Source organism: Benincasa hispida, chromosome 3, assembly GCF_009727055.1.
Source record: "Benincasa hispida cultivar B227 chromosome 3, ASM972705v1, whole genome shotgun sequence".
In the NCBI taxonomy this organism is placed as follows: domain Eukaryota; kingdom Viridiplantae; phylum Streptophyta; class Magnoliopsida; order Cucurbitales; family Cucurbitaceae; genus Benincasa; species Benincasa hispida.
Window position 1 is genome coordinate 14,568,480 of NC_052351.1, and position 15,044 is coordinate 14,583,523.

General features: G+C 32.4%; 1 protein-coding gene across 1 annotated transcript; it reads right to left on the bottom strand.

Annotated features, from left to right (window-relative positions):
- Positions 1-599: 599 nt before the first annotated feature.
- On the bottom strand, positions 600-1,297 carry LOC120073458 (secreted RxLR effector protein 161-like). Its single transcript, XM_039026307.1, has 4 exons — positions 1,192-1,297; positions 877-1,095; positions 757-819; positions 600-631 (listed from the first exon to the last, which is right to left on the bottom strand). The coding sequence occupies exons 1-4, from the start codon at positions 1,295-1,297 to the stop codon at positions 600-602; spliced, it is 420 nt and encodes a 139-aa protein (XP_038882235.1).
- Positions 1,298-15,044: the final 13,747 nt, after the last annotated feature.

Sequence of the window (15,044 nt, forward strand, 5' to 3'; positions counted from 1 at the left end):
ACATTTCTTTTTAAAGTTCTTGTTTTCTTACAGCTTGTATGCTTAGATCAACTGCCTTCTATAGCAATTGAAATTGTTTTTTCTTCTAAATGTTAGGATTTAGTGCTATATTTTGTATAGTTAATTTGTTGTGTTTGTCTTGTAATTTATAATCCTTGGAACTCTTTTGTAGTTTACGACTAGTTCTGTTACGAAATCGACAATTAAATAACACAAAAAGGAATGTAAAGATAGAGAAGATCGACACACAAATATACGTGGTTCACTAACAGTGTGTTAGCTACGTCTACGGGCAGAGGGAGAATAGTATTATTAGAGAGAATGTTTTCAGAAAATTACGTTAAAAAAAACGGCGCCTCTAGGGTTAGAGAGTTTATATAGTGCACTACTCTAAACCCTAGGATCATAATCGTAAATAACTACAAATAAGTAAATATGCTGAATACGAATTCTGAATAGGTACTTGGTTGTTCGAAGCGCCAACAAACAGATTCAAGGCATTTTAACAAATCTCCACCTTGACTTGAATTCTCTCCCAGATAACAAATGTACCAAATGCAACATAAATCAATATTGCCAGACGTACTCAAACTTCTCCCTCATGCCTCAAAGTATCCCACAAAGGGGAACACTAATAATTCAAAACATTCAGCAAGTCCAAACAATGTTGGAACTTGCCTTGTGGAACCGGTTTGATGAACATATCAACAGAGTTATCAGGAGTACCAATTTTCATCACTTTAACTCTCTGCTCACCTCTTAAGAAGTGATATCTTACATCTATGTGCTTACTTCTGTCATGATGAACTTGATCCTTGGCTAAACATATTGCACTCAAACTATCACAATATACAATAGCTTGGTCATGATGCAAACCAAGATCACCAACTAACCCCTTCAGCCATATTCCCTCATTAGCAGCTTCTGTTAAAGCCATGTACTCTACTTCAGTAGTAGACAAAGTAACTGTACGCTGTAAGGTTGCTTTCCAACTAACAACAGAACCACCCAGAGTGAACACATAGCCAGTTGTAGACCTTCTACTATCAACATCTCCAACATAGTCAGAATCAGAATAATCGGACACTAAACCCTCTGTGCAATTCCAATAAACGAGACCAACATCAGATGTACCTCTAAGGTAACGAAAAACCCTTTTAATGGCTTACCAATGCTCCTTCCCAGGTTGACCCATGAACTTGCTGACAACACTAACAGCAAGGGAAAGATCAGGCCTAATACAGACCATAACATACATCAAACTTCCCACTACACTAGCATAAGGAACTCGAGACATGTACTCCTTCTCAACTTCAGACTATGGTGAAAACACAGATGACAAACGAGCATTTACAGCACTAGGAGTATCTATAGGCTTAGTTAATGACATACCAAACCTGAACAATATTTTCTGAATATATCCTTTCTGCTACAAGAAGAGCTTATTCTTATCTCTATCCCTATAAATCTCCATACCCAGAATTTTCTGAGCAGCACCCAAATCCTTCATATCAAACTCAGCACTGAGAAGATTCTTCAATTTTAGAATGTCAGACTTGGACTTTGCAGCTATGAGCATATCATCTATATATAAAAGTAGATAAATCATCGAACCATCATCAACTTTGTTGTGATATACACAACAATCATACAGACTTCTGTTATAGCCAAGTCCAATCATATAGCTGTCAAATCGTTTGTACCACTGCCTTGGAGACTGCTTTAACCCATACAAAAATTTCTTCAACTTGCAAACATAATCTTCTTTACTTGGACACTGGAACCCATCTGGTTGGGTCATATAAATCTTTTCCTCCAACTTTCCATGTAAGAAAGTTGTCTTCACATCTAGTTGTTCAAGTTCTAAATTCTGATGTGCTACTATAGCTAGTAACACCCTGATAGAAGTATGTCTGACTACTGGTGAGAAGATCTCATTATAATTAACTCCTTCCTTTTGTGTGAACCCTCTAGTAACAACTCGAGCTTTATATTTAATGCCATCTGAAGGTGATATTCCCTTCTTTTTCTTGAAGACCCATTTACAAGTGACAATTTTTCTCTCCTTAGATCGTTTAACTAATTCCCAAGTCTAATTTTTGTCAAGAGATTCCACCTCATCTCCTATAGCAGCAAGCCATTGAGCAGACTCACCACATGACACAACTTCTCTATAGGTGGATAGCTCATGAGGATCCACCTTTTCAGCAACCTGCAACGCAAAAGTAACCATATCTTCAAAACCATACCTCACAGGAGGTCCAACACAAACTCTTCTAGCTCTATCATGAGTTATACTCGGTTGATCTACTCGTGATCTAGAATTCTCAGGCAAAGCAACTTCTGACGTTTTAGGCACATTAATTTCTGGTTGCACATCAGTTTATGTAGTAACGTGTTGATCTTCTCCACCTTGATGTTGTAATTCATTCACAGCTGAAGTGAATTGCATCTCCACCAGTTTATCAACACTACTACTTTCTCCCACATCAGTAGACATCACAAAAGGCTTTACAGTTGAGTTAAGCATGGAATTTTCATCAAATATCATAGTCCTACTAAGTATGACGCTATTCTCAGAAGGTGACCAGACTCTATATCCCTTAACTCCATCCCCAAAACCCACAAATATACCCTTTTTAGCTCTTGGTTCTAATTTACTCTCATTAACATGATAGTAAACAGTACAACAAAAAACTTTTAATAAAGAATAATCTGCAGGCTTACCCAACCACACCTCGTCAGGTGTTTTACAATCAATAGCTGTGTGAGGTTCACAATTGATCAGATAACATGATGTATTTACTGCTTCTGTCCAAAACCTTCTAGGCAACCCTGTATTAGAGAGCATGCATCTTGCTCTCTCCAACAACGTCTGATTCATACGTTCTGCAACCCCATTTTGCTGTGGAGTATCCCTAACAGTGTGATGACGAACAATCCCCTCAGCTTACAGAACTCATTAAATTCAGATCCACAGAATTCCAGACCATTATCAGTTCACAGCCTTTTGATCTTCTTCCCAATTTGATTTTCAATCAATATCTTCCACTGCTTGAAATTCTTGAAGGCTTCACTTTTATGTTTCATCATAAAAACCCAAGTCATTCTTGAGTAATCATCAATTATAGACAAAAAAAAAAAAAAAAAATACCTATTGCCTCAAATGGATTCAACTTTGGAAGGTCCCAAACAGTCTGAATGAATATAATCAAGTGTCCCTTTTGTACGATGAACACCTCTTGGAAACTTGCTGCGATGAAACTTCCCAAATACACAATGTTCACAGAATTCAAAATCCTGCACCTTGTGCCCACAAAGAAGATCCCTTTTTTTATTGAATTTTCATCACTTTTTCACCCATATGACCAAGTCTCATATGCCATAACTTAGTCATATCATCCTTGTGAACGACGACGATGCAACAACAGCATAACCTGTTATCGTGGAACCTAATAGAAAATACAGTGTTCCACGCTTTATGCCTTTCAGAACTACCTTAGAACCCTTATAGACATACATTGCTCCACCTTTACCTTCAAAAGTGTAACCCTTGCTATCGAGTACACTAAAGGATATCAAACTCTTCTTCATTAGTGGAACATGCCTAACCTCTTTTAAAGTGTAGAAGGCACTATTATGTGTTCGTATCTTGACTGAGCCGATTCCAACTATCTTGCACACAACACCATTAGCCATGCTAACATTCCCTCCATCTATTTGTTGATAGGTTGAGAACCACTCTCTATTTGGGCACATATGATAAGATGCTCCAGAATCAAGAACCCACACATCATCAGAATGTGAATGTTCATTCACAACTAAAGCTAGATCTTCTTCAGAATCGATCTCGACTTCTTCATAATCAATCTCAACTTGTACAACAGAGGCGGATGCTTCCCTTTTGTCACTCTTTTCCTTCTTTTCCTGATTTCTTTTTATTTTAGGACATTCGGTTTTCCAATGCCCCTTTTCTTTACAGTAGTTACAAATATCATCTGACCTAGAACCCTTTGACTTCGAAGACTTTTTATTCTGGTTCGACTTCTGCTTACCAGAATTCCTATGTCCCTTGCTTTCTGTAACAGCTAACCCAGATGCCTGACTTTCTGTAACTGAACTTCCTGCATTCTGACGGTTCTTTCTCATAAGCAACGTGGACTTTGTATCTTCTAAGGTCAGAGTTTCTTTCCCTCTAATATATGAGTCAACGAAAGTCTCATACGACGGGGGCAAAGATGTCAACAAAATTAGGGCAGTATCCTCATCATCAACCTTAACCTCTACGTTATGCAGATCTAATAAAATTTTATTTAATTGATCAAGATGGTCTCGTAGAGACGTACCTTCTTGCATACGTAGATGATACAGACGTTCCTTCAGAAACAACTTCTTGGTTAAAGATTTCGTTATATAAAGACTTTCCAACTTCAACCAAAACCAGCGGCAGTTTCTTCATCTGCGACCTTGATGATGACGTCATCAGCGAAATATAGCTTGATCGTCGAATGAGTCTTCTCCTCAAGAGTCTATCACTCTTCATCATCCATGGAAACCTTCTTTGACTTACCCGTCAGCGACGCCCACATCCCCTGCTGCTTTATCAGGGATCGCATCTTGATCTGCCATAAACCAAAACTGTTTCTCCCGATAAATTTTTCAATTTTTACGTTCACGCCAGACATCTTTAATTGTCGAACAAATGCAGAATTTCGAAGAAACCCTAACAAGGCTCTGATACTAGTTTGTTACGAATCGACAATTAAAGAACACAAAGAGGAACGTAGAGATAGAGAAGATCGACACACAAATATACGTGGTTCACTAACAATGTGTTAGTTACGTCTACGGGCAGAGGGAGAACAGTATTATTAGAGAGAATATTTTCAGAAAATTACATTAAAAAAAAAAGGCGCATCTAGGGTTAGAGAGTTTATATAGTGCACTACTCTAAACCCTAGGGTCATAATCGTAAATAACTACAAATAAATAAATATGATGAATACAAATTCTGAATAGGTACTTGGTTGTTCGAAGGGCCAACAAACAGATTCAAGGCATTTCAACAAGTTCAAAGCATTCAAACAAAACTTTAAGGTTGTTGTTAAGGTAAGAACATCTTTCTATAAGCTTAGTTGTCTATTAGTCTTTTCTCTTAGTTTTGATAAGCTTGTAACTTACTTTGGTTGATAAGTTTGTTTATGGTTTTCATTGAGTTCTTTTGCATTTATAAGTTTATAAGTATTTTTTTTATATCTATTCATTTTTTTAAATGAAAATTGTTGCTATTAGTCTTTTGTCTTAGCTTGATAGGCTTACTTATTTGGATTTATAAATAATTATTCATTGAGCTGTTTATACTGTTTATTGAGTTCGTCTTAGTTCATGACTTTCGTTATCTTGCTGAGTTTATTTATTTTGATAAGTTGAGTTGTTTGTGTTTAGTAGTTATAAGATATTTTTCTTTAAGTTTATGCATTTGCCATTTGAATTTGAGTTCTATTAGTCTTTTCTCTTAGTTTGGATAAGCTTACTTACTTGCGTTGATAAGTTTGTTTATGGTTTCCATTGAGCGGTATGTGTTTATAAGTTTTTTGGTTTATGTTTATATTTTTTGCAAAATTCTAGTTTGTTGTGTTTTCTATTGAGTTTGATAACTTGTTGAGTTTATGTTAAATCGTTTATGTGTGTAATTGTGTTTGTTTTTATGCATTTTGCCAAAAAAATTGGGATTTATTAGTCTTTTCTCTTAGTTTGAAAACATTCAGGATGGAAGTAGGAAGATGCTTGAGTTCAAGTTGGGCGTGGTGATGCCGGCGACTTCATTAGAAAAAAACTAAGTGTGGTGAAACTGATGATAAGACTTCTTGAAGTATTTAAGCTAAAAAAGATAATTATTTAGGGTCAACAAGTAATTTTAAGGTTTTAGAGTCTTGGACTTAATATAGTTACCAATTTTTTTTATCTTTGTAAGTTGACTATATATAGCTTTTGGAGAGACAAATAATTATATTAATTTTGTTGAAGCAAAAGAGTTAATTGTTATGTTTGTTGAAAGTTGTGTATACAAATATCTTATTACTTTTATTATATCCATATAAATATTTGTTAGTCAACCTTCTTCTATGTCTCAGTCAGTACCCCTATAATGTTGATTTTCGGCTGACATTATAGCTTAGTTTTGTACTAGTGATAATAGGTTTATATATTAAATTGAATATTAATTTTTTAATTAATGACATACTTTAACCGACGCTTACATATATTGCAAAAGATATTTGCAATAATCATTGATCTACATTTAGTAACAATCTTATATGTACTTAACTTTTAAAGACGAATCTTCAATGTCACTGTATAACACAAATAGTGACAAAACATGTGTTGCTAAAAGTACACTTTTAGTAACATGTTAGCATCAGTAAAAGTCACATTTTAGCTATGCTCAGTGAATATGTCACTTGAACTTTCAACTACACGGCTACCGCGACATTCACAGCAACACGTTTCTATGCATTGCTAATACTTTTAACGGCGTTTTTTTGCTTTTAATAACGTGTTTTACTCGTCACTAAAAGCTATTTTTCTTGTAATGGATACCGATTGCTACTGATACCAATTACTATTTGATTGTTGACGGATTACTATTTGATATTGATTATTAATAATAAAACAAAAAATAGACCCTCTTAACGAATATACACCTCTAATCTCTTCAAAATCCTATTGTTATCTTATTGAATAAGCAGCCAAAGTTGGATCCCACCTTACATTACCAACCAGTGTCATAAGTCTTTCAAAATCTTAATAAATTAATTATATTTTATTTTATATTATGAAATAAAATAAAATAAAATAAAATTGTATAATGTTTCTTCTTGATATGGGCAACAAGAAATAGTAATCGGAGACGACAAAGAGATCAATGGTAGATGCATACGCCATGTGTGAACCTGCATTTTTTCTGGCATGTCAAATTCTTTCATGGTGTCCTTGCCTTCCAATATCTTTATCTACGACTTCTTTCTTGCTTTTCTTTATTTCTTGTGTGTATAATCTATGAATGAAGGAAATTAAAAAGGAATGTAAATTTGTGGCTGTCAAATCAAAATGAGAATGGTTACATAGGAAAATTAAAGAGGAAATGTAAATTTGGATGCACTGACAATGAAGGTGAAGAAATTGGAGCAAAAATACAGGAGAGAAACTTTTTTTAATGCAATTGGAGGACTTTGCGAGAAGATGAAGAAATCAAAGAAATCGAAGTAAAAATTAAAGAATCTATTGTTGGAGAATTTTGCGAGGAGATGAAGAAGTAGAAATTAGAATCCTCGTAAATTGATTAAAAAAATCGAAAGGTGAGAAACTTATACTAGAAATGAGAAAGAAAATGAGGAGAACATGAAATTTGGGTAATTTTGAAATAAATAATAAACAAAATTTCAGATTTTAAAATTTTGACATATTTACAAAATTACAAATATGAATCACACGCTTGCTAAATTGCATATTAAATATGCTACCCACGATAAATTCCTTTATGTTTTCGATTTTTCAAATACAATTATAGTTTTCATGCCACAATCAATAGGAAAGAAGCACGTGTCTTTAGCAACTTTAAAAACGTTCTATTGGATAATATTGGATCTCAACAAATCAAATGCTTGGTGATGAATGGCTCTTGGAACTACCACAACATGTGCCACTCTGGCACGCTAAAGTTCGTGAAAGTGAAACGTGTCGTTATCTAATGGGTCTGTTATTTATAGTGCACAAACTCCAATAATTACTCCTTTTTGCACCACGTGTCCTCTTATTAGAAAACACGTGTCTCCATCTTTCCAATTGCAATGGAAATAAACCTACCAAACTCTTTTTTACATAATTAGGTTTATAGTATTAAATTTATGTGGAAATATCAAAATTTTTATTGTTATTTCAAAATTTCCATGAGTTCAACATCATGCAGGTGAATCAATATTTTTATTATATTGTAGAAAGATTCACAAACATAAAAAATAATCATAAAAATATTATTAATGTAAATATAGTATAAATAATATACATATTAATTTATTTGAAAATCATAAAATGTTTATTTACTATTTTTTATTTATTTTTAATCTTTTAATTTTTCAAAAATATCCATCAAAATCGATATTTCCATCAAAATTTCTATAAAATTAAGATCTCTATATTTTAATCAATATCGATATTTTAAATCTTGATTGGATTCTAAACTTATTTTAATGGAATGTAAAAACAATAAAAATAAAAATAATAAAAAAAAACAATTCTTTACAAGAATCCAAACCAATTACGGATAAATTCCCACAACTTCAATGAAATCGCAAGGATAGAAGATTTCTCAGTCATTCGTTCAACAATAAAATCATTACAAATGACAGAAATAAATGATTTTAATAACAGAAGATCTAAGTTTTAAAAGAATTAAATGGTGGTTCAAGATAAAATGTCAATGGAGAAGGGTGAAAGGGAAGGAATTTCGGCGTACCCGTCTCCATTTAGTCAACATAGAAAAAGTTTTCTTTGCTCTACTCTCGTCCCTGGTGAAATTGGAGATTCCTCACCAATTCGAGGTAGGTCCTCATGAGGCCATATCACATGAATTAAATGAATATTTCTCGTTGAGAATGAAGATGGAAAATCTTGCTTTTGATATGAAAACATCTCTACCTTTGATTAAAGTTGTATCTATTTGATAAATATACTTTAAAAATCTTTTAATATATTTTGGTCTTTGCACTTTTGGTACTATACTTATTTAGCCCCAATAATTTAAAAGTTTCCATAGTTCCTTGAATTTTTAAGTTGTAACTATTTGATTATTATATTTTAAAAAATTTCGATGTATGTTTGCATGTACATATATTATAATAAATGTATAATGCCTCAAAAACATGTATAATGTATAGTTTATTAAGAATACATCACAAGTTTTTTTAGTAGGAAGTTATTTGGGAGTATCAACATTAACTAATAGAATTAACAACAAATACTAAAATAAAAATGGAAAGTTTAGAAATTTAATAGAACTTTAACCAAAAAATCAAGAAGTATTAGAAATTTTTAAAAATATAACAACCAAACAAAAATATTATTTTGTTCAACAATATATCAAACATAATAAGTTAACATTGTTTATATGTTCATGGTAGTTTCATCTCAATCTCAATCCAACCATAATTTATTAACTTAAAATTTTAAAAAACTAATGATATATTTCATGTCTTCATCTCCAACTTAGAGATTTTTCCATAAGTATATAATATATACAACCTTGTTCATATAATCTTGATGGCTTTAACATATTCAAAATTCATGGAAGGATAAAGTAATACTACAAGAAAAAGTTCTCCCGACGCCTAAATAGAGCGTCGGGAGTTAGGTCGTGGGGAGAGACCGTCTCTCCCGACGATGTAAAGGCCCGTCGGGAGTTCGACGCCGTAAAGGATCGTCGGGAGTTCCCGGGGAACTCCAAACGAGTAAAACAGGCCCGACGCCGTTTCTTAGCCGTCGGAAGTTCTCAGGGAACTCCCAATGGCTCTCCCGACGCTCATCGGGTAGCGTCGGGAAAGGGGTCTGGATTAAACCAGAACCTTTCTTCCCCATCTCCCCCATTTTTTCCCCCATTTTCCCAAAACCCTAATCCATCTTCCCCCTAACCGGCGCCGCCTCCCATTTTTCCGCCTCTCCCTCTCAAATTTTTCCCTCACCGCCCCTCCTTCTCCCATTTTCCTCATTCTTCTCCACTATTCTCCCTCCCTCTCCCCATTTTCCCATCCTTTTACACCTTGCCGCCGCCCTTGCCCCGCCGTTCCTTTACCATTTTTCCGCCCTCGCCGCGCCGCTCCTTTATAATATTTCACAAAGAGTGTTTTTCCACCAACTCCTCTCCCTCCCCCCCCCATTTTTCCTCCATTTTTCCGCCGCCGCCACTCCTCCCTTCAGTCAGCAGCTATAATCAACTGCCCGCTGCCGCCATCGTCTCCTCGCCGGTAATTTTCTCATTTTATTTTATCTTGTATATTTATTTAAATCATTATTTCACATTTTTTTTGTACAAATCATGCCCATTAAAATGTGTTTCAATATTGTATTCGTTTTTGTTAATTCTTTGAAATTGTTGTACAAATCATGTTCATTAAAATCATGCTCATTAATATCATGCCCATTAAAATCTTCTCTAAAATTTTTTTTGTACAAATCATGCCCATTAATATCTCGTTAGTTTTGCAGAATATATTTGTTTTACAATTCTCTAAAATTGTTGAGAGTAATTTTATAACGAACATGTCATGATTCGTTAGAGATAAAACATTATAAAATTCTTTTAAGTTTCAAGTTGATTATAACTCTATGTTTATGTCTACAAAATGATATGATGTTGGTTATTTGGAGCCTAAACATGCATGATTTAACATTTCGAAAGAAAGAAAATTAGTACATAGATGCTATGTGCTAGTTTTAGTATATGAACTTTTTTATGCTTATATGTTTGTGTCTAATAAATCTATAAATCTAAAAAATATAAAATAAATCTTTAAACCTCCAATTTGGTACTTAATAGGTCCCTAACACATTTAATATTTTAAAAAAGTTTAAAAAATCTATTAAACATAAAACTAAATTTTGTGTCTAATAGAAAATTGAACTTTAAATTTTGTGTCCAATAGGCTTGTAAATTTTAGAAAGATGTTGAATAGATGAAAGGCCTATATTAGACACAAAATTGAAAGCTCGGAGACGTACTAAATAAAAAATTTGAAAGTTGTTAAGGCAATTTAAACGGTCTAGGGACCTATGTGTTTATTTTGCCTTAAAAAATGAAAATTATGGAACTCAATACTTAATAATATTTTGTACTTTGTCCTCTAATCCAAGTTATTGTTTTGGATTACAAGTTGGTTAGAAAATATTTATTTTTAAGAATGAATAAAAATAGATTAAACTAAGGAATAAGTTATCAGTGGAGTATAGAGAAGAAGTATCACAGTTCTTAGATATGGCAAGGTTTCATGTTAATGATTCCGGACGAATAAGATGTTCATGCAAGAATTGTATGGGTAGAGTTTCATTACACCCGTCTTGTCCTTGAACTTGGTTATTTTGTGTATTTATGAATGTTTACGAAGTTTAATGTGTTGTGAGAGGGGAGAGGAGGAGAGGGGAGGGGAGGGTGTGTGGGGGAGTTAACCATTTTGGGGACAAATTTGAGTTTTATGTGTGTTGGTCATTGTTTACTCGTTTTGTATGTTTTATGTTCGGGAGGTTCCATATTTGTCGTGGGGGTGGGTAGAGTTTTATTACACCCGTCTTGTCCTTGAACTTGGCTATCTTGTGTATTTATGAAGTTTACGAAGTTAATGTGTTGGGGGGAGGGGGTTGAGATAAAACCATTTTGGGGACGAATTTGAGTTTTATGTGTGTTGGTCATTGTTTTACTCGTTTTGTGTGTTTTTGATGTTCGGGAGTTTTCATGTTTGTCGTGGGGGTGGGTAGAGTTTCATTACACCCGTCTTGTCCTTGAACTTGGCTATCTTGTGTATTTATGAATGTTTACGAAGTTCAATGTGTTGTGGTGGGGGGTTGAGATAAACCATTTTGGGGACAAATTTGAGTTTTATGTGTGTTGGTCATTCTTAAGGCGTTTTGTGTGTTTTTGATGTTCGGGAGGTTACATGTTTGTCGTGGGGGGTGGGTAGAGTTTCATTACCACTCGTATTGAAGTTTGAACATGTTGTGGATGTTTATCGATATAACATTTCAATGTTTTTGTTTTATTGTAGAATGTTGTTCGGAGATGAGCTGGGACAATTGTTGAAGATGCTGTGTTTTATTGTAGAATGTTTGTCGTGGGGATGTTGTTTTGATTTTATTTCTTTTATGTATTTGTGATATGAATGTTTATGAAATTCTAGTATCGACTTCGTTTGGATATTGTAATTTTTTATTTACTTGTTATAATATGGACTTCATTTTCGTTTTTTAATTATGTGAATCTTTATTTGGTTTAATATGTTTTATCAAATTTTAAAAAATTCCAAACGATATATTAAATTTCAATACTCCCCACACATATAGTATCTCCCGACGCATAGAACAACCATCGGGAGTTTGAGATCTCTCGACGCACTTTAAAACAGCGTCGGGAGTTATAGGGGAACTCCCAATGCACATGTAGGGCATCGAGAGTTCCCCCATAACTCCGGAAGCCGGTTTAAAGTGTGTCGGGAGATCCTCTCCTGACGGGTTTCTCCCGACCAAACTCCTGACGACCGTTTATTCATCGGGAGAGGCTCTCCCGACGAATTTTCCACACTTTTCCGACGAAATGTGACGTCGGGAGAAGTCATATTTCTTGTAGTGTAACTATTCTTATATATCTACAACCAAAACTATCATAAATTTGGGTCCGAATTGATTCAAATTTTCTGTTCGGGTTTTTAATTAAGTTCAGACAATTTTAAATTTGGTAAAGATCAAACCGAATATATCATATACAAATTAATTTTAAATATCGAAGATTTAATCAAACAACTTTATCAATTCAATTGGTTATATAAGACCATCTTGTAACTTCAAGTTGATCTTCTGATATGTTTGAGAGTGATTTTAAAATACATGTTTGAAATCACTCCAAAACACTCTTTTAATTACTCAAAATGAATTCAACATTCAATTTTACTCTTCGACAAAAGTGATTTTAAGTACTATTTCAAAATCACTCCCAAACATATCATAAACTTTCAAACAAACCACAATCAGCCGTGAGATCAATTGATTTGAGAAAAATACTTATGTGTATCCCAAGTAGCACCTATCTTTGTGCATCCCACCAAATTGTCCAATCATAATTTGTTATATGGCAAATTTTGCTTTTTTTTTTTTTTCTCTTTTGAAATATTGTAATATATTTTTTTAATGTGAATAGTAAGAAGAGATCAATGCATCTAAATATTACCTTTGATTTGAGACGATTCGACTTTTTTTTTTTTTTTTTGGGGGGGGGGAGGAAGTTGGACCCAAAAATTAAAGAAGGCAAAGAAAATCAAATACACTTCAACCCAAATCACTCAAATAATAAATGGTTGTGATTGAAGATTTGATTAGAAAAGAAAGTAAGATTTAGAAGAGATTATAGAGTAGCCTTTTTAGTTCATGCAAGTTGGTATACACTAACTTTTGAACCACAAAAAAGGAGCAACGTTGATAAATTCAAATGGTGACGCATGGCTTAAGTTGTTTAAGGTCATTGCCAATGCCACCACCACACAACCAACCATTTATCAATTTTGAAATATCTTTTGTCCTTATCCTAAGATTCCCATGACCTCATCTTACTAAAATTAAATAAATAATCACTCATTATAGAGAAACACTTTTTTCTTTTTTCTTTTATATATATAAAGAAATTTATATTTAGTTTAATAAATAAATAAATAAATGCTAATTATGTATTTTAATTTTAGTTTAACTTTTGGACTTTGATTGCTTTAGTTATTATCATGATTTAATTTGTCATCATTTAACTATGGATAATATGGTTTATAATATATGTATTAACGTATTAATGCAGTATGTCATGTTTTTTTTAAAAAAATGCAGTATAGCATTGTATATGATGAAAGCTAAGGGTAGAATAATATTCATAATCAAAGTGGTCTAATATTTTTAAATTTATTATCACAAATAAACATTTAAAACTACAAAATCTAAATGAAATTTAAAGATCAAATTACAAATTTTGTTCATATAATTTTGGACAAAATTAGAATCGAGTCATTACGATTTTAAAAAGGAGGATTTCCAAAAATAAAAAAATAAAGAAAACTATTTATACAAAATGTCAAAATTTAATCTTCTTTGATAGAGGCGGATAAAAATCTATCAATGTCTATCAATGATAGAAACTTATAGAAGTTTAACATAAATACTATGTGATAGACACTAATAGAGTCTATCAGTGTTTATTTATTTATTTATTTATATAAATAGTTTAACAAAATAAAAACACTATCAGAAAATTAAATCACAAATGTAATATATGAGCATGTAAGCATCAATTTGATTCTCCAGTATTTCTAAACAATCAATCATTCATTCTTATCAATAAAAATATTGTTTTAAATATTGAAATTATTTAAGTTAATTGAGTTAACCAATGATTTAAAAGAAAAAAAAAATGTTTTAAAACGTATTCCATTCACCTGCTTACTTTATCGAATTCCACAGCCACCCAAGGAACCAATCGCAATTTAAAAAAAAAAATTGGGGAGGGGGGGATTACCAAGGAATTACTCTTTGGAAGTATAAATCCCCCATAAACAGAGAAGTGAGAGAATTAAGATTACAAATAATAGTAATAACAATAACAAATTAAGGAAAAAAAACTTATATCGCAAAAAAAGGAAAAAAGAAACTTATATTCCACCATAGTATTACGACGTATCCATATTTTCATCCGTATTTCTATATTTTCTTAGATTCGAAATTGACATGAAAGATGAATTGATATTTTCATTATATCTTAGAAAAATTCACAAAACATAAAAAATAAACAACAAAATATCACTAATGTAAATATAGTATAAATAATAGATATGATAACTTGTTTTAAAATCATAAAACATTTATTTACTAATATAAATTTATTTTTAAATTTTTTCTTTTATAAATTTTTCAAAAATATCTATTGAAATTGACATTTTATCAATATTTTTCGTCGACATTTTCGTAAAATTAAGATATCAATATTTATGTCAACATCGACATTTTAAACCTTGATTCTACCTTATTTTCATTTCTAGTTTTTATTTATTAAAATTTTTTAATTATAACCATAAATTTGTATTATGCTTCTGTCATGTATAAATTTTTGTGTGTTAACATCAAAACAATCTTTTTTTTTTTTTTTTTAACTACAAGTCCAAAATAGATATTTTGTCAAAATTAATGGAAATTGAAACACATAAAAAAAAAAAAAACATTTTAAAAACACTAAGAAATTAAATAGTTTACCA